The sequence below is a fragment of the Marmota flaviventris genome, chromosome 1, assembly GCF_047511675.1.
Source record: "Marmota flaviventris isolate mMarFla1 chromosome 1, mMarFla1.hap1, whole genome shotgun sequence".
Taxonomy (NCBI): Eukaryota; Metazoa; Chordata; class Mammalia; order Rodentia; family Sciuridae; genus Marmota; species Marmota flaviventris.
Genome location: NC_092498.1, coordinates 203,169,954 through 203,190,109, shown reverse-complemented (window position 1 = coordinate 203,190,109; position 20,156 = coordinate 203,169,954). Strand labels below are relative to the sequence as shown.

The window sequence follows — 20,156 nt, the reverse complement described above, 5'->3', positions numbered from 1 at the left end:
TTCACTAGCTATTCTTCTGATAGAATATTAATATCTAGATGAAATAAAGAACTCAAAAAACTTTACATGAAAAAATCAACCCAATTAATAAATGGACAAATGAATTAGATACTTCTCAAAGGAAGAAATACAAAAGGTCAACAAAAATATGAAAAAGTGTTTGACATCATTCAAATTAGGCAAATGCAAATCAAAACTACACTGAGATTTCATTTCATCTCTCACTAGTCAGAATGGCAGTCACCACGAATTCGAATAATAAATGCTAGAGAGGATGTGGAGAAAAAGGTACACTTTTACATTGTAGGTGGGATTATATAAATTAGCACAATCTCTATGGAAATCAGTATGAAGTCTCCTCAAAAGAGTAGGCATTGAACTACCCTATGACACAGCTAAACCACTCCTCAGTATTTATCCTAAAGAATTCAAGTCATCGTACTACAGTGACACATGCATATCCATGTTTATAGTGGCACAATTCAGAATACCCTATAAAACTATGAAACCAGACTAGGTGTTCATGGACAGATAAATGGATAAAGAAAATGTGGTACATATACACAATGAAGTTTTATTTAATCATAAAGAAAAATGAAATTAAGTCATTTGCAAGCACTAAAGACCATTACAACAAGCAAAATAAATGAAACTGAGAAGGTCAAGGTTCATGTTTTCTCTCATATGTACATACTTAGGAAAAAGGAAAAGAAAGATAGGGAGATGTCATGAAAATCAAAGGGACCAAGGTGTGGGAGGTGGGGAATATAGCAGAGGAAGTGCTGGGGGATAATACTGGCCAAGTTATATCACTGTAGCATGTGCATGCATGAATATGTAACAACAAATCCCATCAATATGTACAATCATAATGTGCCAATTTTAAAAAGGTGGAGAAAAATGAAATTGCAGAACACTTCTCAAAAATATGCTATTGGTATTTGTTTGGAATTAAATATACATAGTATTTTGGGGAGAACTCTCATTTCTACAGAGATATATGTATCATTTCTAACCAGAGATATATTTCTCCATTAGTTCAGCTCTTCTTTATCTTTTCAGCAGTTTTATAGTTTTATTCATGGATGTCTGGGTAAGTATTAAGTTTACTTCTAAGTACATTGCAAATTTTGGTTGTATTGTAAATGATATCTCTTCTCATTACCTTTTGCACAATTCTACATGTCAGGTATTATAAAGCTATTGATGGATTTTTAGAGATAGTGATCTTGATTTCTGGTTGACTTGCAGAACTGTTTTGTTTATTTATCTTTTTGCAGTGCTGGTGGGCAAGCAATGGTCTCACGCATGATAACTCTGCATGTGTCTACCGCTGAGTTATATCCCCAATCCTTAAAACTATCTTTTCTTTATATATATATATATATTTTTAAATTTATTTTTTTAGTTGTAGTTGGACACAATATCTTTAATTATTTTTATGTGGTGCTGAGGATCGAACCTGGGGCCTTGCAGGTGCTAGGCGAGTGCTCTACCACTGAGCCACAAACCCAGCCCCTAAAACTATCTTTTCAATTCAGTAGTTTTTTTAGTTGGTATCTCTCTATCCAGGTGACCAGCACCCCAACAAAGAAGGTTTCTGCCCAGGAGATGTGAGCTGCCTGGGAAAATAAAAAATCTGAAATAAACAGGAAGAAATAAAGGCAGAGGTAGAAATTAGATTTAAAACAGAGCGCCAGTCCTGGTAGGAGCTGCAAGTGAACAACTGAAAAAGGCTCCAATTATTTAAGGGGGAGCACATCAAAGGCAGGGGTAAGGTTTCAGTGGAAGGAGTCCTGTTTCGGTGCTTGCTTCTCGGTGTGGTCTTATAGTAGACAGGTTGATTGGCATTTTGGCAAGCCACACCCATCTCCAGGAGCTATTAGAACTTGAGCAGTGAGCTTGGTAGGACGCCACAGGAACCAGGCTTTCTCAAGGCAGCTGTTTCCTATTGGGAGCTCCTGATACCAAGCTTTCCTACCTAATGGCTCCAACCTTGCTCGGTTTACCCACAGCTTGCAGATGGCTCCCAGCAGTTCTCTTCACTTATTTGGGAGTAATCAAATCACCTCAAATGGTAACAGGTTCCATTTGTCCTTTCTGAAAATCAAACTATTCATTTCTTTTTTGTAATGTTATTGCCTGAAATTCCAGCACAATACAAAATAGTAGTGATAATAGTGGGAGTACATAGGATGGCCTTTACTTCATTTGTTCGTCCAGCCCCCAGATATTTATTCAAGAATCTTCTTTGTGCCAGAGACTATCTTGGGTCCTGCTGATGCAACAGTGGACTACTAACTTGATTTTATGGTTCTTATTTATTCACATACTGAATTACACTACTAGGTCAATGGTAATCCTAGGTAAATTTGAATGCCTAAAATCCTAGGCATACAATTTGTTGCCATTTTGCTTAGAATCTTTTTTTTTTTTTGTGGTGCTGAGGATTGAACCCAGGGCCTTGTGCATGCGAGGCAAGCACTCCACCAACTGAACTATATCTCCAGCCCCCTGACAAATTGCATAGGTGACCAATCTTTGACTTTGACTATTTTAAATTTTCTTTTATTTTTATTGCTTTAGTCTGGTTTCCCACCTCTTGGCCCAACTCGTCTTTAGATTAATTATGTCCAGAAAATTTGCATGACATTAAAAAAAAATGAGCTATTTTCCCCAACATTATAGTAGAATACAAAGAAAGTTTTTTAAAAAAATCCCGGGAAACCAACCATTACCAGAAATTATAGACCTTATCTTCTGACATATGTCCTTGTAACATCATTCTTTTCTGATGCAACCAGTTTTGCACAAAAAGAGGGGAGTTGGTTTGCATTTCAAAGAGCTCGCTCTGTGAGCAGGATTGTAGGAAAGAAGGTCAATGAGGACACTTTGGAGGCCTACCAGGGCTTAAGTAGGAAGCTACTGAGAGTAATGGTCAGAGAGTTGCAGGATAATTCTAAAGGAAAAGGAAGAGGCGAGCAAGGTCTTGAGCTTGGGCCCCAGTAGAGAGCTCTTTCCCAGGTATTGTCAAGGCCAAGGCTGGGCAGGAGGGTCATACTGAGAGCTGAGTTAGGGCTCTGTCTGGGCTCAGTGCTGGGCATCAGCAGTACCATTCCAGGAAGGTTCCTGACAGCAACATCACCTCATGGCCCTGGTAGGGCCTTGCTGTGACCATCCAGTCTCCTTCTCAGAGTCTCGCTGCTACTGCAGCTGGATAAGCCCAACCTTGGGGCAGAAACCCATGTTCTGCTGTCCTGAATAAACCATGAATTCTAGAATCCTCACACAATGGAGATGCCCCGCCTTCCTTGTCCCCACTTTCCATCAAAAGAAACAGTAAGGGCCAAACATCGGCTTGCCATGGCATGTGGGCCAGGGAATCTCCGGGGTTATATCAGACCTGCATTGTTCTCTGGCCGACTTGAGAATCTGCCCTTTGTGGAAGGTAGGACTTCAGGGTGTGGATGGAGGCCGAAGGGGTCTGTCTGCCTGGGCACCTACGTCAGTTGTCCTCGTGCCTGGAGGGCCTCGCTAGGTTTATATCCTGAGGTGTACATCCTCAGCAGACTGAGAGGATGGGTGTGGGCTATGACCTCATGGGGACCTGCCATATGATATGATGTTGGGCCAGTTCCTACTTTTAGGGTGACCATGAGCACATGAGGGAACAAAAATGGAGGAAGAGATTAATACCCATGGAACAGATGAGCTTGTTTGGGAGGACCAGGACCTGTGACAATGGCAGTGTGCCAAGGGAGTGTCCACTCACTCTAGATCGGCACTGGTGAGATGGCTCATAAGGCAGTACCCGTGTCCTGGGGACACCATTCCACAGAAGGGAACCCAGGCCCAGAGAGAGACCTTTGTGGCTTGAGAGTGGCGGAGCCAGGATTCAATACCAGGATTCAGGTGACACCGGAATTCAAAAGATTCTTTGGAAGTGAAAAGTTTGACCACAAGTGACAGAAGATCTCTGGGCTCTTATCCTAAGAGACTACCACTTTAGTCTGCTGGCTGACTTTATGGAGATGGAGGTGACAAGGCCAATACATACCCTCTGTTGACCAGTGTGAGTGTGAGAAATGACATAGTCCTGCTTAAAAGTGACCTTGCTCTTTCTGACTCTGGGCCTCCAAGGAGAGGTGGAGGACAAGGTTTGCAATGGGATCTGTTTGAGTAACTGGCAGTTTTGTGCCTGGGACCAACTTGATTTGTGACATCTTATACTCCCAAGTATAATCCATCATGGCTCCATCAGATTTGTCTTCTGTCCTTGGTGCTGGCATCCATCTCCAGGCCAGATCCTGCAAATTCTGAATAAGGATTTGGGGATGGAGGTTGAGGTCAGCTCAGTCCTGGACAGGAGTTCTAAGGAGGGGGTGTTCGTTGAGACCTAGGAGCCTACTGAGGGCAGGGAGCATTGGGGAAAAGGCCAGCCCTGCTACCTAGAGCTGTCACTTGTGTAAGTGGTGAAGTTCTTCCTGCAGAACTCTGGCTCTCTGGGGCCTTAACTTTATGAGAAAGAAACCGGCAAGCTTCTGGAAGCCCTCACCTTCCTCCCAATGTGAAACAGTTTTGATTGGGGCAGGCTGTAATTGGAGACAAAATAGGTATAGTCATAAACCACCATAGTGTAGGAAAAGGACCAGAAACATGGCTTCTCCTGTGGGAGACAGAAAATAGGACAGCCAGTGGAAAGGGACATGGACAAGAATGGAGCATTAAGCAGGTAAGATAAGACAGTACTCTGTGGATTGGTCTTGAGGGCTCATAGAGTGCCTGTAGATTCCTATGGAAGGTTAAGGGTAAAAGCATCTAGCCGTGGAAGTCTGTGGCAAGGGAACTGTCTATGTACCTTAGTGACAAGAGCCTGGTACACACCATATGAAGGAGTCCAAACATCAATGGCCTATGTATTAATTAGCTTTGAGTTACTGCAGGCAAATACCTGAGATGACCTACTTATGAAGTGAAGAGGTTGAATTGGCTTGCAGTTTTGGAAGTTCAAAATCCAAGATCTGTCAGGGTGGGATGGGAAGAATTGCTTTGTTCTCTGGCAAAGGTGACAGATGATGTTCAAGGAGCTGGTGTCCCAGTAATGAGTGCTCACATCTCAAGCCAAGAAGCAGAGAAAGAGAGAAGAGAGTCAGGTGGGGGTCTCTCAGTCTCCTTTGAGGACACGCCCCAATGACCAAAGGACCTCCCACAAGGCCCCACCTCTTAAAGACCCACAGTACCTCCCATCATGGCACTGCGAGGACCAAATCTTTACATATTGAGAGGACACTCAAATTACACCAAAGCATAGCAGTTTGTGACCCCCCCCCCCCCCCCCCGAGGGATTTCAGTGGGGCAGGGCCAGTAGATGTTTCCACTAACATGCACAGGTCACTTTTGTTATTAGCCTAGTCTGTTTATTATTGTCCCTTCCAACACCTGGGACTCCTCCAGGTGAGGCCAACCAAGCTTCGGCAGAGGCTGCTGGATCCTGTGCTTCTGTTCAGCTCTGCATACCATGCGGCCAGGGAAACAGACTTTCTGTAGCCACGCGACAGTTTGTGGTATGCAGTGTGTCCCACCCTGCCTCTATAAGACATCCGTGATGGCGTGTAACATTTCGTTGACCAATCCAGACTTGACAGCAGCCTATAATAAGAAACCTTTTCATTTTTCTGTAATCTGGGTCTCCAACCCTTCTCCCTTTCTTACCCTTTATAAAGTTCAGTTATTTAAAATCAGTCTAGGGGGACGGGAATAGGAAAGACAGTAGAATGAATGAATTAATGAATCGGACATAACTTTCCTGTGTTCCTATATGAATACATGGCCAGTGTAACTCCACATCAGGATGGGAAGTTATGCTCCACGTATGTACGATATGTCAAAATACACTCTACTGTCACGTATACCTAAAAAAAAAAAAAAAACAAATAAAAACATTAGCCCCGGCAGGTCCTGTTTAAAACCTCAATCTTATTTCTAGTTCAGTGCAGTCTCTTCTCCCCCTCCCCTGCCCTTGGGGCCAGTGAGAAGCAAGAAGGGAATGGGCCAGTGCTGCTGGCATGGCCCGTTAATTCCAGGGAGATAACCAGACCAGGCAGTGAGGGGATGGAGAAGAGACAAACAGACACATAAATAGAGAAAAAGCTGGGGATTGGTGGTTCAGCCAACCTATGAAGGGAGTAAGACCAACCACAAGCAAGCTCAGCATGTTTATTATATAAGTTTTATTATTTAAAGGATTATTGTGGAAAAGTTTCTTCAAGGCAAATAGAGCCAAGGTCATGAGTATGAACAGCTTATGATTATCAGCTTGAGCCCATATCTTTCTAGCCTCCCTTCCCCCGCCCTGAATAGCTGGTGTCTGAAACTCAAGGTTAAGAACTGAATAGCTCTGTGGCTGGCACAGAGCCTCCTACTGAACAATAGAAACTGGGCTATCTCTATTGGCACCTTTGCCCTGAGAGTTCTCTAGAGGGAATTCACCTCTGTCACAGGACAGTTTCAAAACCCTTGGTTCAGAGTCTCTGTTCACTCTCTTACATGGTCCCAAGGACCATGCCTCTAGGTTGTAGTCCAGGTCAAGGTGAGCTGGAGTTTTACAATACAACATTAACTATCCATTTCTTTTTGGCCACAACTGACAGGCAACCCTGCTCACTGCTACCCCACCACCTACCCCCTGGTTGACAGCATACCCCTCTGATGACTCTTTCTCCCCTTAAGTCCCCCAGTCATCTGTTCATATGAAATGTGGACATGTATGAGTCCTGGGGTGATGGCTCATAAGAAGCCCTGAAAGCGTTGTCTAGTTCCCACTGTTCGGGGGTTTTCTTTATAATGTGGAGCATTTTGGTCTTTGGTTGAGGTGATGGGAAAGGTCCCTCCCTACATGTGCATGTGGCGGTAGCTGTTCTTTTTCCCAGTCTGCTGTATCCAGGGGTGTGAGGGTTGCCCTTCGCTGCCCCCTCTCCACCTCTTTCTTTAGGGGCCTGGTTCCAGACTTGCGGTCAAACCAACATTTCCTGCAGGGTGGAGAAAGGAAGGCTGGTGGAGGTGGGCAAGTGGCCATGGCAAGTGAGCATCCTGTTCCTGGGAGTGTACATCTGCAGTGGCTCCCTCATCCACCAACAGTGGGTCCTCACAGCTGCACACTGCCTGCAGAGGTCAGTCGCAGGGGGTCTGGCTGGGTGGCCTTGTGCTTAGCCCCAGTCTCGCTGACCTTGCATGGCCTTGCTGCAGCCATCTGCCTCCTACCTCGGCCCTGCAGATCTAAGGACCCCACAAAGTACTCTGTGAAGGTAGGAGTCCAGCAACGCCCAGATGCCACCACCCAGTTACTGGTCTCTCGCATTGTGATCCATGAAAATTACAGCAATGTTATGTCCCAGGACATTGCCCTCATGAAGCTCAAAGATGCTGTCAACTGGTCCCCCCTTGTCCAGCCCGTCTGCCTCCCTTCTGTCCATTTCAAGCTGATCATCGGCTCCATGTGCTGGACCATTGGGTGGGGACGCCTAAAGGATGAAGGTGAGTGCAGGTGAGAGAAGTCCCAAGACACCTGTCCCTGCAGAGCACAACCCCATCAAAGGCTCATTTGTTCATTTCTTTATTCACTCAGTTACCTTCTGCTAACATTTCCTGAGCACCTACTATGCCACATAGTGTCACTGACTCCTCGAAACATAGACATACACAGTATTCTAGTGCAAAAAAGACAAGGCCTGCATGAACCTCAGTCGAAATCCAATATAATGTCCTGACCCTGCAGCATGGCAGGAAGTTAATTATTGGCTGTGAATGGGGTTCTGTGTCTACAGGTCTCCAGATCCCTGATTTCAGGAGGTCTTGAGGCCTTGAGGAGGCCTTTTTAGTCATAGGTGCTCTGATTACCTTGAGGCACCCAAAATTCCCAGAGATCTGACCCCTGTTGGTGCTATCTGAAGTTGAATGTCTGGGAGCCTTCATGGGGTTCTGCCTTTCAGGAGCGTCTCACCTGAGCGTCTCACCTTATCAGGTGGCTACAGAGCAGAGGTCACCCTCACAGAAGCTGAATAGGAAGTCCGTGCCTGGTTGTCATTCCAAGCCCCTAGAGAATCTTTTTGCTTAATTTTCTTTTTTCCTTCTTCCTTCCCCCCCCCTTAATCAGTTATACATGACAGCAGAATGCTCTGCAATTCATTGTACACAAATGGAGCACAATTTTTGACTTTTCTGGTTGTACTCAAAGTAGAGTGACACCATTTGTGCAATCATACATGTACCTACAATAATCAGGCTCTAAGCGGAGGCCTTTGTAAATTGCCAACCCAGGAAATGGCCTGCTTCTTAGTAGTGAATATGGACAACTCTGAGCTGGAAATATTCCAAAAAGCTGAGGCGATGACAAGGCAAGATCTCTCTCTCTCTCTTCTCAGTGGCCCAAAAGTCCCCCTATAGTCTTCAGGAGGTGGCTGTCAGGATCATACACAATAATTTCTGCAATCAACGGTACCAGTTCCTCCTTTCCAAGGACCAGAAGCAGTTCATCGGGGATGACATGCTGTGTGCCAGCTCAGAATTGGGCTCAGACACTTGCCAGGTGTGGAATGTGTGGATGGGGCAGGGAGGAGGTTTTCTGGGGTCAAGCCTTCCTCACCACCTGGCCCTGGGAGACTCGATAGGAACCTCCTTCCACTGAGCCTCAGTTTCCCATCCATAAATTGGGGTGCCCTGACCACAATGATGACAATAATGGTAGTACTTCTCAGGTCATTTTAATGCTTCTGAACATTAGCCACATGCATCTTGCCTCTTGCATGGAAGGTCATAGGTTGTATTAACTTTCATCTTAATTCTGATTGCCAAATTATTTTCCAAAGCGGTTCTTTGAAAAGAATATGATACATAATCTTTCAGCAGTGTTTGAGTCACATTGCTCCATATCTTTGCCAGCTTTGGGTATCGTCAGACTGTAAAGTGTTTTCCATTATGATAGATGAGAAATGGTTCCCCAATTGTGCATGTCTGCAATTTCCAGTGTGGTTGTACATTTTTCTGTGTATTCACTCTTCATGATTCCTCTTCTAATAATTGCTTACCCATATACTTTGTACATGTTTCTTCTTGTCTTTTTAGCTTTATATTCTGGATGCTAATTCTACGTATAGCAAATACCTTTGCCTAGCTTTCCATTTGGCTTTTCACTTTTAATGCTGTCCTTTGCTGAGAAGCCATTTAGATTCTATTATAGTCAACTATTTCATATTTTCCTTTCTGGCTTATGTTTTTTGTGTCTTATTTAAGAAATCCTGGGCTGGGGATGTGGCTCAAGTGGTAGCGCGCTCGCCTGGCTTGCGTGCGGCCTGGGTTCGATCCTCAGCACCACATACAAACAAAGATGTTGTGTCCGCCAAGAACTGAAAAATAAATATTAAAAAATTCTCTCTCTCTCTCTTAAAAAAAAAAAAAAAAAGAAATCCTTCCTTTTCCCTAGTTCCATTCTATCTTTTGTTCCAAAAAGTTTGGAAATTTCAGTTTCCACAGTTTGAATGCATGTGGCATTATTTGTGAATGGTGGAAGGTAGGGAACTATTTTCATTTATTTCCTCACATGGACCTCCAATTATCCAAGTGGCGGTCACTAAAACAAAACAAAACAAAACCAAAAAACATTTCCTGCATTGACTGTAAGCTCTCTCATCAATCTTTTATAGATCCAGGGGCTAACTTTGTGAGTTAATCTAGATAATTTACTTTTGGCCTTTCTTTATTCCTTTCTAATGCAAGTATCAGAGGCTATAAATTTACCTCTAAATACCTCTTTAGCTTTGTGCTATGAATCTTGATATGTAGCCTTTTTTGATTTCCACAAATTCCTAGTAGTCATAAAATTATTTCTATAGTAGTATCAGTTAGGTGGAACATACCAAAACTTCTTGGCTTATATTTTTTAATGTTCATTTCATTATTTTCCATTTCTATTAATTTGTCTGCTTTTCTTGGGTGTGATTTGGTTGTCTTTTTATACCGTCTTGAACAAAAAAGTTGAATTGTTCTTGTTCTGTGTTTGATGTAATTATGATTGTGAAATTACCCTTGATTTGAACTTTGAATGTATCTCTTAATTTTTGTACTGTTGTCATTCCATCATCTCCACTTTTATTTTAAAATTTGTTTTGTGATTTGGAAAGAAATGCATACATTTTATTTCTAAAAAAAGAAACACATAAATGTAAATTAGACTCTCCTATAATCAAGCTACCTAGTATTTAACTTAAAATTAACTTTAATTAATAAACTTAAATAAAATTAACTTAAGATTATTTAGTTTATATCCCTAATAATACTCTCTGTGTACAAATATCCTAAATAAGTTTTTTTTCTAGTTTTGACTTTTTTTTTTAGTTGTAGTTGGACACAATACCTTTATTTTATTTATTTATTTTTATGTGGTGCTGAGGATTGAACTCTACCACTGAGCCACAACCCCAGCCCCTGGATTTGACTTTTAACAAAACCTAAGTATATAGTTTTTATTCCCCAACTTTTAAATTTTCACTTGCAATATATCTTGGATTTCTTTCCATGTCCATATATTTAAATATATTCTTGTCTCCTTAATTACTGAATAGTATTTCTCTTATATGGCTACATCATATGGGTGGGGGGGTGGGAGGGTTGGACTTGGGTTATGATAGGTCTTTCTCCTGATGCTTTAACCTTGGCGGGTTCAGAAGACAAGGTTAGCAGGACTGGATGGGAGGAGGGGAGCTGAAGGTGGGGAAAGGAGAGCACAGTGTTTACTTCTCCCTCCCTCTGGCCAAAGCCCTAGATAGCAGTTTTACTTTACATCCAGTCCAACATTGTGATTATTACATGGAAATGGAAGTTCTGATTTCTGAATTGAGATGTTTATGTGATGATATAATCATAGCTCTTAGGATCACATTAATCAAAATGAGCAAACATTTCTGTTTTTACCCACCTGGGATCAGGGAAAAAAACTCTCCTTCTAAATAAAATTTAAAGGGACAAAGGGAGTTCAAATAAAATGATCACTTTGTCCAACACACTGCTGCAGTCTGACTGGGCACAAAATCACGAGCCACTCAAACAGGAACAAACTTTATTTCCAAAACTCCTGCGAATGCCATGCACGCAGCCTTCTTCCGGGACACACTACACCAACAGGAAATCCCTCCTCAGGAATTCCCTCCTACCGCACTTCCCCAACCAATGGGAACTCTCCGGGAGTCCCGGGAGAGCTCCAAAGTAGCAGGCCCATGGCGGACAGCAGGGGTCTAATCTCCAATTAAATGCACATCTTAACATAATCATTATCATCTCAATGGCTTGCTGGCGTCACCTTTCAACCAAAAATGCCATGCGTCATTCCTACTTGGCTATGGCTTTCAGCAACATACCATTTCACTTTTACCTGACTTTTCCCCCTGTTCTCATGTTGAACTCCTTTTATTTCTATTGGGTTATATAAACTCTGGATATTATATTCTATAGTAATTAATAGCAAAAGAGCCATTTTTTTTCAACTTAATTTCAAATGCTTCATAAACATTTATATTTATGTGAATATGTATATGTACATATGAATAGACACTATAAAACAAATATTGGTAAAATATTGACAATTAGTGAACCAGAGGAGAAAGAGTGTATTTGTGACTTTTCTGTAAGTCTCAAATTATTTCAAAATTAAAAGCTACCAAAAAACTCTGGGCACTGGAAGTTTCAACCTTTGTAAAATGCTCTACAATGTTTTACTCTTTTTGTTCAATGTGGGTTTTCCCCCATGGAATTATATAAATTTTTATTTTTACTTATCATTTTTTTCCTTTGATGAGTTTTTTTTTCTGTGCTCAGAAATACCTTTTGTAATCATTTTTTTCATTATGTTCTAATTTATCTCTTTAAATACTTTAATTTTTATTTATCTGGAAGATTGAGAGAAGGAATCTAGCTTTATTTTTCTCCAAATGGATAGCCAGTTTATATAAATATATTTCATTGAACATTAGTGTTTTTAGGTAATAATTTAGAAATGCTCCCTTTATTATATTCTAAATTCACATCTCATTTTGGTCATTTCTTTCCCTTATAGCCTCATCCATATTCCACCACCAATTTTTTAAAAATACTGTAGCTTTATAATTATTTTTGTTTGCGGTATGGCAGAGATTCCCTCATTATTCTTCATTTAAAGAATTTACCTGGGGTTGGGTGCCCTGTTGCATGTCTGTAATTCCAGTGGCTCAGGAGGCTGAGGCAGGAGAATCACGAGTTCAAAGCCAGTCTCAGCAACTTAGGCTCTAAGTGACTCAATGAGACCCTGTCTCTAAATAAAATACAAAAAAATCCTGAGAATGTGGCTCAGTGGTTAAGTTACCCTGCTTTCAATCCCTGATAAACAAACAAACAAACAAAAAGAACTTACCTGGATATTCATTCTAATTAAACAATCTTAGAATAACATAAAAAAGAAAATCACTTGGAAACTTTTTGTGGAAATTAATAGATCAATTGAGGGCAAACTATCTTTTTATTTTACTTTTTTTCTATATGTCCCCAAAGCAAGAATTTATAGCTTTTTTCATATCCTTATTGCAAACTGCTTCTTAAGTTTATTTCTAGTTATTATGTATTATGTCCTTATTGTGAGCAATATGTTTTTTCATTGCATTTTTATATTAATTTTTTTGTGTATTTACTTGGTAATGAACAACCTTCCTGGATCTAGTTGATTTTCATTAATTTTGTAGGCCCAGAGACATATCTGCAAATAATGCTGAATTTACCTCCTTTTTTCAATATGTGTGCCTCTTCATTCTTTTTCTTGCCTAATTGCAATGTCCAGAACTCTATTCCAGAACCTTTGTTGTCTTCCATGAGTCATTGTCATTTAATTTTTAGTAGGTTGCTTGCATTTATAAAAGTGGGTGCTATTTTTTTTTCCAAAATACCTGAGGACTGTCCTTTAATCTATTTATCAGGAAGATTGTTTTATGGTTTTGTCCCCATCTTGAATTTTGGGTTGATTTTTTCCCCCTTTGATCCACTTCTTTAGTGGTTTAGAAGTTACATATGTATATTTCGTTCTGCTACTGGTCACCTACTGTGGTTTAGATATAGTCTGTGTTCCCCCAAGGTCCATCCTGTTGGCGGGGGGCGACTTGGTTCACAGAGTGGAGCTATTGGGAGATAGTGAAAACTTTGAGAGGTGAGACTAATGGCAGGATCTTAGGTCACTGGACACATTCTCTTGGAAGTTAATTCTCATGCAACCCCTTGAGTCCTTTGAAGAGATTGTTAAAAGAGGAACAAACCAGCCCTGGTTCTGTTTCTGCTTCCTGACTTAAGAGGTAATCACTGGCCTGACATACACTTCCACCATTACCATCTGCCATTGGCTATGGCCCTCATCAGAACTAAGTCAATGCAGGCACGATGATTTTGAGTCTCTAGAACTGTGAGCTTAAAAAAAAAAAAAAAAAAGGCACATTTTCTTCATGTGTAATCTGTGTCAAGTATTTCATTGTGGCAACAAAAAGCTGATTAATTCGTCATCTTATATTTTGACACATAAACGCACCTTCAAAAGTGAATTAACATCAGTGTCCATAGCTGGTTCTTAGTGAAGCCAGAACCATCCTGCCATTTCCATCTACTAGACCCTGGCTCCCACACCTCCTTGTTAAAAACACTCTGGAGCCCCACTGGCTGAACTCTAATCACATTTGAGTTTTCAATGGACCCTCTAGAGCTTTCCTGGCCTGCAATTTAGTCGTGATTTCACGTTTCTATGGTTTTTACTTTTTTCATTGCTTTGGGTACCTCTCCCCCAAACCTCCTGGAATCACAGCTTTGCTTTTGCTCATCACTGACCTTCACGGAAGTGTTCTCACACCTTACCAAAAAGCATTTCATGGTCTAATTTGACATATAATCTGTTGAGGAGAGGGCGGTTCCTTTCTGTTGTGCTGTGGTGCTTATTTCAGGAGTAAATGTTCTGCTCTATCAACACATTTTCTGCAGCCTTCAAGATGACTGTTTGCTCTAACCCCAGGTTCTGGGCACATTCATCATGCCCACTGACCTTGTGTTCCAAGATGGCCCCTTCTTGGTCATGATGTACTTTTGTTTCATTCATCTGCTGAATTTAGATTCATAATGTCATTTTTAGAACGTATTTTAAGAATTAAACTTTTTGGCTTTGAAGTCCTTATTATCCTGGACATATTATCCTCTAGTCCTCTAATACTGTTCTTTATGTGGAAACATTTTTTTTTTACAAGTGAAAAAAAAAAATGCCTCTTGGAATAAAGGCTTTTTTTTTTCTTTTTTGGTACTGGGTATTAAACTCAGGGGTGCTAAATCACTGAGCTATATACCCAGCACTTTTTATTTTGAGACAGGGTTTCAGTAAGTTGCTTAGGACCTTGCTAAGTTGCTGAGTTTGGCCTCAAACTTGCAATCCTCCTGCCTCAGCCTCCTGGGTTGCTGGGATTACAGGCTTATGCCACCTCTCCTGGCTGGAATAAAACTTATATGCTAATATGTGCTATAAAAATAGAGTTTTAATATTTGACAAAATGCATAAATAAACAAATGCATAAACATATTCTTGTTACATTAAGGCAATATTTAAAATATTCCCAGAAGTCTCAGTGAAACAACAGCATAGGTTTTCAGCTTTAACTTAGCTAATATTGCACTTGGTAAGACCATTTAAGGTTTCTGACATCCTAAAAAGCCTAATAGCTACTATATCCAATAGACACTGTGTGCTGGACCCTGAGATAATGTCAGGCCCAGGAAAAGTACTGGCCTCAGTAAACAAGCAGCCCCGAGTAGCACAGTCTATCAGTCCATGCCAAATGATCTACAGAACCTTTTTTTTCCCTTCTCCAGTGAGGCTGGCTCTTCTTTAAGGTGGATAAAGGAAATAATTATTCCTTTTTTTTTTTTTTGAGTTAAAGTATCAGGGCTATGTAAGCTTCACTTGAAAAATATTTGCCCATGTTCAGGAGCATTTGAAATGAAATAAATTGGATATCTCCTTGGATATTGGATAGAAGTTGATTGGGAAACTGCATAGACCCAGCAACTCAGGAGGCTGAGGCAGGAGGATCTCAAGTTCAAGGCCAACCTGGACACCAACTTATCGACCATGCAATGAAAAGGAATAGGGGTATAACTCAGGGGTAGAACATTTGCCCAGCATATGCAAGGCCCTGGGTTCTAGGACTAGCACTGCAATAATTAAACAAAAAAACAAACACATAGACATGTTTTCCTTTGAGGAGTCATTCTTGGGTAATATGTTGTTTTGTTAAACGTATTTTAGGGGAGGGAGGAGAAGAGGGAAGAGGAGGGGGAATGGGGACTGAAATCAAATTCCAGTCAAAAGGAACCTAAATACTCTGTATAAAGATAATGTTCTAATTTAAAAAATGCATTTTAGACAAGAGCTAAACTTTGTTCACTTTAGGCCCATGGCTTTGCAATATGTAGTGTTCTTGTGTTTCAACATTCTAATTATAGATTTTAATTGTTTGTAATTTAATACTTTTGAAACTTATTTTTCTCTGGTGGGGTTGTTCATATTTTGTTAACTGAGTTCTGGTTTTATTTTGCTATGGTAGGAGGTTGTTCACATACAATGTCCACCCATCTGTCTGTCTCTCTACTATTCTCTCTGGGTTTCACTCTTTCTCTGGGCCCCTAGCGTCCAGGGGGTCATACAGTCAGGCAAGGACCCCCCATACTGTAATTGGAGGCTTGATGATTACAGGCTTGATTTTCTCCTTCAGCTTCCTCTCAAAAGGCTCTCTACTCAGATATATTCAATACACATCCTTGAAGACGTCTGCATTTTTTAACAATACTGTTGCTCAATATCATTTGCACAAATGATATTGTGCTACATATCACCTCTTCTAATTTCTTGAGGAATCTCAATTTGTTAGGATATTCACATTGAAAATGGTTTTATTCTTTGAAATCATCATAGTCCCCCCTCAACATGCCCAGTGACAGTCAAATCTTCCTTCCTCATCCAATCATCATTTTGAGCAGAGTTCATAGTTTTTAGTTACTCTCAGCTACTAAATACCTGTCCTATTAAAAGTCCTGATTGATTTAAGAAATGATTTCTTCTTTGTGTACCCCCATCTCCTTCCTCTGATGTGAACCCTGCCTCACCCAGAGGCCAGGGAAATGTATCTCCTGGTAGTGAGGGCCCTGTCTCTCCTGTAGCTCTCTTCCCTACTTGACATTTTTACCAGTTCCTTAGATTCGCTAGATATCGACCTCTGGTTGTCAGAAAGCAAATACCCCATCTTAATCCATCATCTATCTTCCATGATATTTGGTGTCTTTCACCAAAGATAGCCTTCATTTATATATATAGTGTCTTTCCTGCACCCAATTATATATATATATATATATATATATATATATATATATATATATATATATATATATATAAAATTCACCTCAAGATAAGGCCCCATATGGTTTTTCTTTGTTTTTTGGTACTAGGGATTGAAGCCAGGGGAGCTTTACCACTGAGCCACATTGCCAGCTCTTTTATTTTCTATTTTGAGACAGGATCTTGCCAAGTTGCTGAGGGCCTGGCTAAGATACCAAGTCTAGCCTCCAATTTTCTATCTTCCTGCCTCAGTCTCCTGAGTCCCTGGGAGTACAGGCCTGCACCACCATGCTTGGCCCCATGCTTCAGCTTCATCGATTTCATTTTTCACATTTAGAGTTTTAATTCCTCCAGAGCATGTTTTGGAGGATCCAACTTCATTTTCCTTCTCTATCTGGTGAGCCAATTTCTCTGCCATCTACGGCAGAGTCCTTCTTTCCAGTAGACGTGATACCTTCTGTAACACACGTCAAGTCCCCTCAGGCCTGCGCATCAGGTTGTGGGCTCTCCATTGCCCCATGGGTATATTTTTATGTTTACACAACAATCCTACCCAGTTTCTATAATGAGAAACTTTGAAAAAAATCTGTCTGAGGCTGGGGTTGTGGCTCAGTGGTTGAGCACTTGCCTTGCATGTGTGGGGCACTGGGTTCCATCCTCAGCACCACATTTAAATAAATAAATAAATAAATCTTGTCCTTTATGGACTACTATCCTTCAATATCATTTTAGAATCAGACTGTCAAGTTCCTAAAAAAATTCCTGCTCTTATTTCAATTGAAATTGCTTAATTTTTAGGGATTAACGTAAGAATTGACATATCATTTTTAATTGTTGTTACTCTGTATAGAATATAAACAAAAGAATATTTCTAAAATATGTGTGGAGAAGAAAGAATAAAACCACCACCATCTATTCACCAACCACATTGCCTAAGAAACAGCAGCTTAGAGACGTGTGCAGCTTCTGTGTGGCGGTTCCTGGGTCTCAACTGGAAGGGTCCCACTGCCTGGGCTTTTCTGCTTGCTGGTGAGGGCTCTCCGGGCCTCAGCTTCTTTGTGTGCTAGGCAGTATTTGGAGGAGCCAGGAACTTCTGTAGGCTGTTATTTGAGGGGTGGCTTGAAAAGTAGTTTCCTCCCGACAGAATCTGTTTGTTTCTGCCAGGTGCCTGAGAGTATGACCAGCCCAGAACGACTTTTAGTGACATCCCCTCTCAGCTAGGTTTTTTGAATCATTCAGACGGTGTGAACCCGAGTTCCACATTCACCTGAGAAGCAGTTTCCAGTTCATGCTTCCTCTGAAGCTGTAATCCTTTGTAGAGGTGTAGCTTTTTGCAAGAGCTCTCCTCCTATGTACCCCTCCTGGCTCTCTTTTATGCCTTTCTTGCATCCAAGAAACTGAAGTGCAGCTCACTGGGTTTGGGGCAAAAGCCATCTTCTGGGCTCTACTGACCCCTCTGGGTTCCAGCTCCCACGTAGGTTTTGGGCTCTGAAGAGTCTTCACTTTCTTGTCAGCTCATTCATGTATCAAACTAGCCAGCAGGAGAGGAGAGAGCCCTGTGCTCTGTGAGGTAGCAGGGGCCCTTCAAACCCTGCTGGCCTCACATGCATAAAATAATCATTTAAAAAAAATCTCACTGTTTTAGTGATATCCAGCAAGAAAGTCCATTAGGGTATCTTGTCCTCTATATTACAAGAAATCAATTCTGAGTTGACATTTTTTTACATTCAGTTGTCTCATCTGTGAAGAGTGGCATATCTGTGCACTAATGCAGGTCTTCTGTTATATTCTCAGGCAGATCTTTATTATTTTTTCCTTAAGTGTTTTATGCAGTCTTCTTTAGATTAAGTCCAGTAAATCTTGGTATGCATTACATTAAAAAAAAAAAAAAGAGCTTTTTTTTTTTTTTCAACATTATAGTAGAATGTAAAGAAAGTTTAAAAAAATCTTAGGAAACCCACCATTACCAGAAATTACAGGCCTTATCTTTTGACATACATCCTTGTAACATTATCCTTAGCTGTGCACCCATTTTTGCACAAAAGAGGGGAGCAGGTTTGCATTTCAGAGAGCTCATTCTGTGAGCTGGATTGTAGGAAAGAAGGTCAATGAGGACACTTTGGAGGCCCACCAGAGCTTAAGGGGAAACTCCTGGGGGTTATGATCAGAGAGTTAGCAGGATAAAGCTAAAGGATTATGGAGAGGCCAGTGCTGAGCTCATGTGTCCTAGAGCAGGTTCATAGCCAAGTTGCATCCTGGGGGACAGCACAAGCCTATGCCAGTTCATGCTCAGGGGGCCTCCTGCTACCATCTCAGGCCTCTTTTTCTTTCCTCTGCAGGAGAACTCTGGCAGCTCCCTTGTTTGCAAATTGAACAACACCTGGATCCAGATGGGGATAGTGAGCTGGAGCTATCGATGTGGTGGGCGCCATCGCTACCCTGGCATCTACACCAGCACCCCACACTTTACCCGCTGGATCAATAAGCAGGTTGTTGGCCTGAGGTTCGCCAGCACCATCAGAGATGGTGCAACCATCCTGAGCTTTCCCTTCCTCGCTGGCTGTATCCTGCTGGTCTCCTTGGGCTCCCTGTGGCTCCTGTGAGTGGTGTTTCTAGGATAAAGACTCCTGCGGCTGCTCTCCCTCCTCTCTACTCTGCCCTGGGGAAGAAGTGGAGACCAAAAGTTGAATAAGACATCATCATTGAGTGACTTTGGGGGAGAACCCTAGACCTACTATTCCTTTAAAGCTGTTCAATGAAGATGCTCTTGAACTTGGAGCCACTGAGTTTGCCTCTTCTTGCCTTTGACCAGAGTCCTCTAGAACCCGCCTCACCAGTAGCAGGCCTGGTTGTCCTCTATCAAACTGTGCCTTTCCTGAAAGCCTCGTCCCGTGTCTGTCTTATGCTGGCTGAGTGACTTTGGCATGACGGTTCCCCTCTTTTGGCTGAAGTTTTCTCCTCTGCCACATAGGGGCCGGAACCACTGCTTAGTCACCCCAGTACCCCTCCATCCTGAGGCCCTCCCCTGGGTCAATAAGAAGAATTTTCTCTTAGGCCTTCCTATGAAGGCTGGCTTCTTCCCCAGAAAAAGTGGCCAGATCACAGACCTGTGCTTGTGGACAGTGCTCTGGAACCCACCGGCCTCTCCCACTCCTTATGTCCCCCTACAGGTCTGCACAACCTGACCAGGTCCTCCCTCCCTGGCAGGAGTGGGTGATGACAGAAGAGTGCGTGGTAGGATGAATGTGTTAAGTGATTGTGTGAGTTTCTGAGCTGCTTCAGTAACCTCCATCAGACTCCAGATAGCAGGAAACTGGCTCAAACTAGCCAGCAGGAGAGGAGAGAGCCCTGTGCCCTGTGAGGTAGCAGGGGCCCTTCAAACCCTGCTGGCCTCACATGCAGAACAGCCAGCCACCTTTCCCCTCAGGGAACCAGAGGGCATTCGCTGTCTTTTCAGACTGAAGTGTCACCAGTGTGGGATCCGAGGAGGTCTCCCGAAGGGAAAAGGGGACCTCACTCAGCCCTGACAGGTTCTTGACTTATAGCATAGAAAGGAATTTCAGGACATGTGAATAGAGGCATAGGCCTGGGGAGTGAAGGTGGGTGTTCATGGGGCTTTTAGATTTAAAACTACTGTCCCTCTTTCCTTCCCTTTCTACTTGTCCTTAGGTCTTCTATCCTACCTCAGGAACAATGCCCGGGCTGCTCAGGTGCCTCCCATGTC

The 20,156-nt window shown here is 42.0% G+C and overlaps 1 protein-coding gene across 1 annotated transcript; it reads left to right on the top strand.

Moving 5' to 3' along the window:
* The first annotated feature begins 3,363 nt into the window (after positions 1–3,363).
* On the top strand, positions 3,364–19,035 carry LOC114090042 (putative serine protease 46). Its single transcript, XM_027932067.2, has 5 exons — positions 3,364–3,448; positions 6,992–7,169; positions 7,274–7,533; positions 8,421–8,584; positions 18,772–19,035. Exons 1-5 carry the CDS (start codon positions 3,364–3,366, stop codon positions 19,033–19,035), a joined length of 951 nt encoding a protein of 316 aa, XP_027787868.1.
* Positions 19,036–20,156: the final 1,121 nt, after the last annotated feature.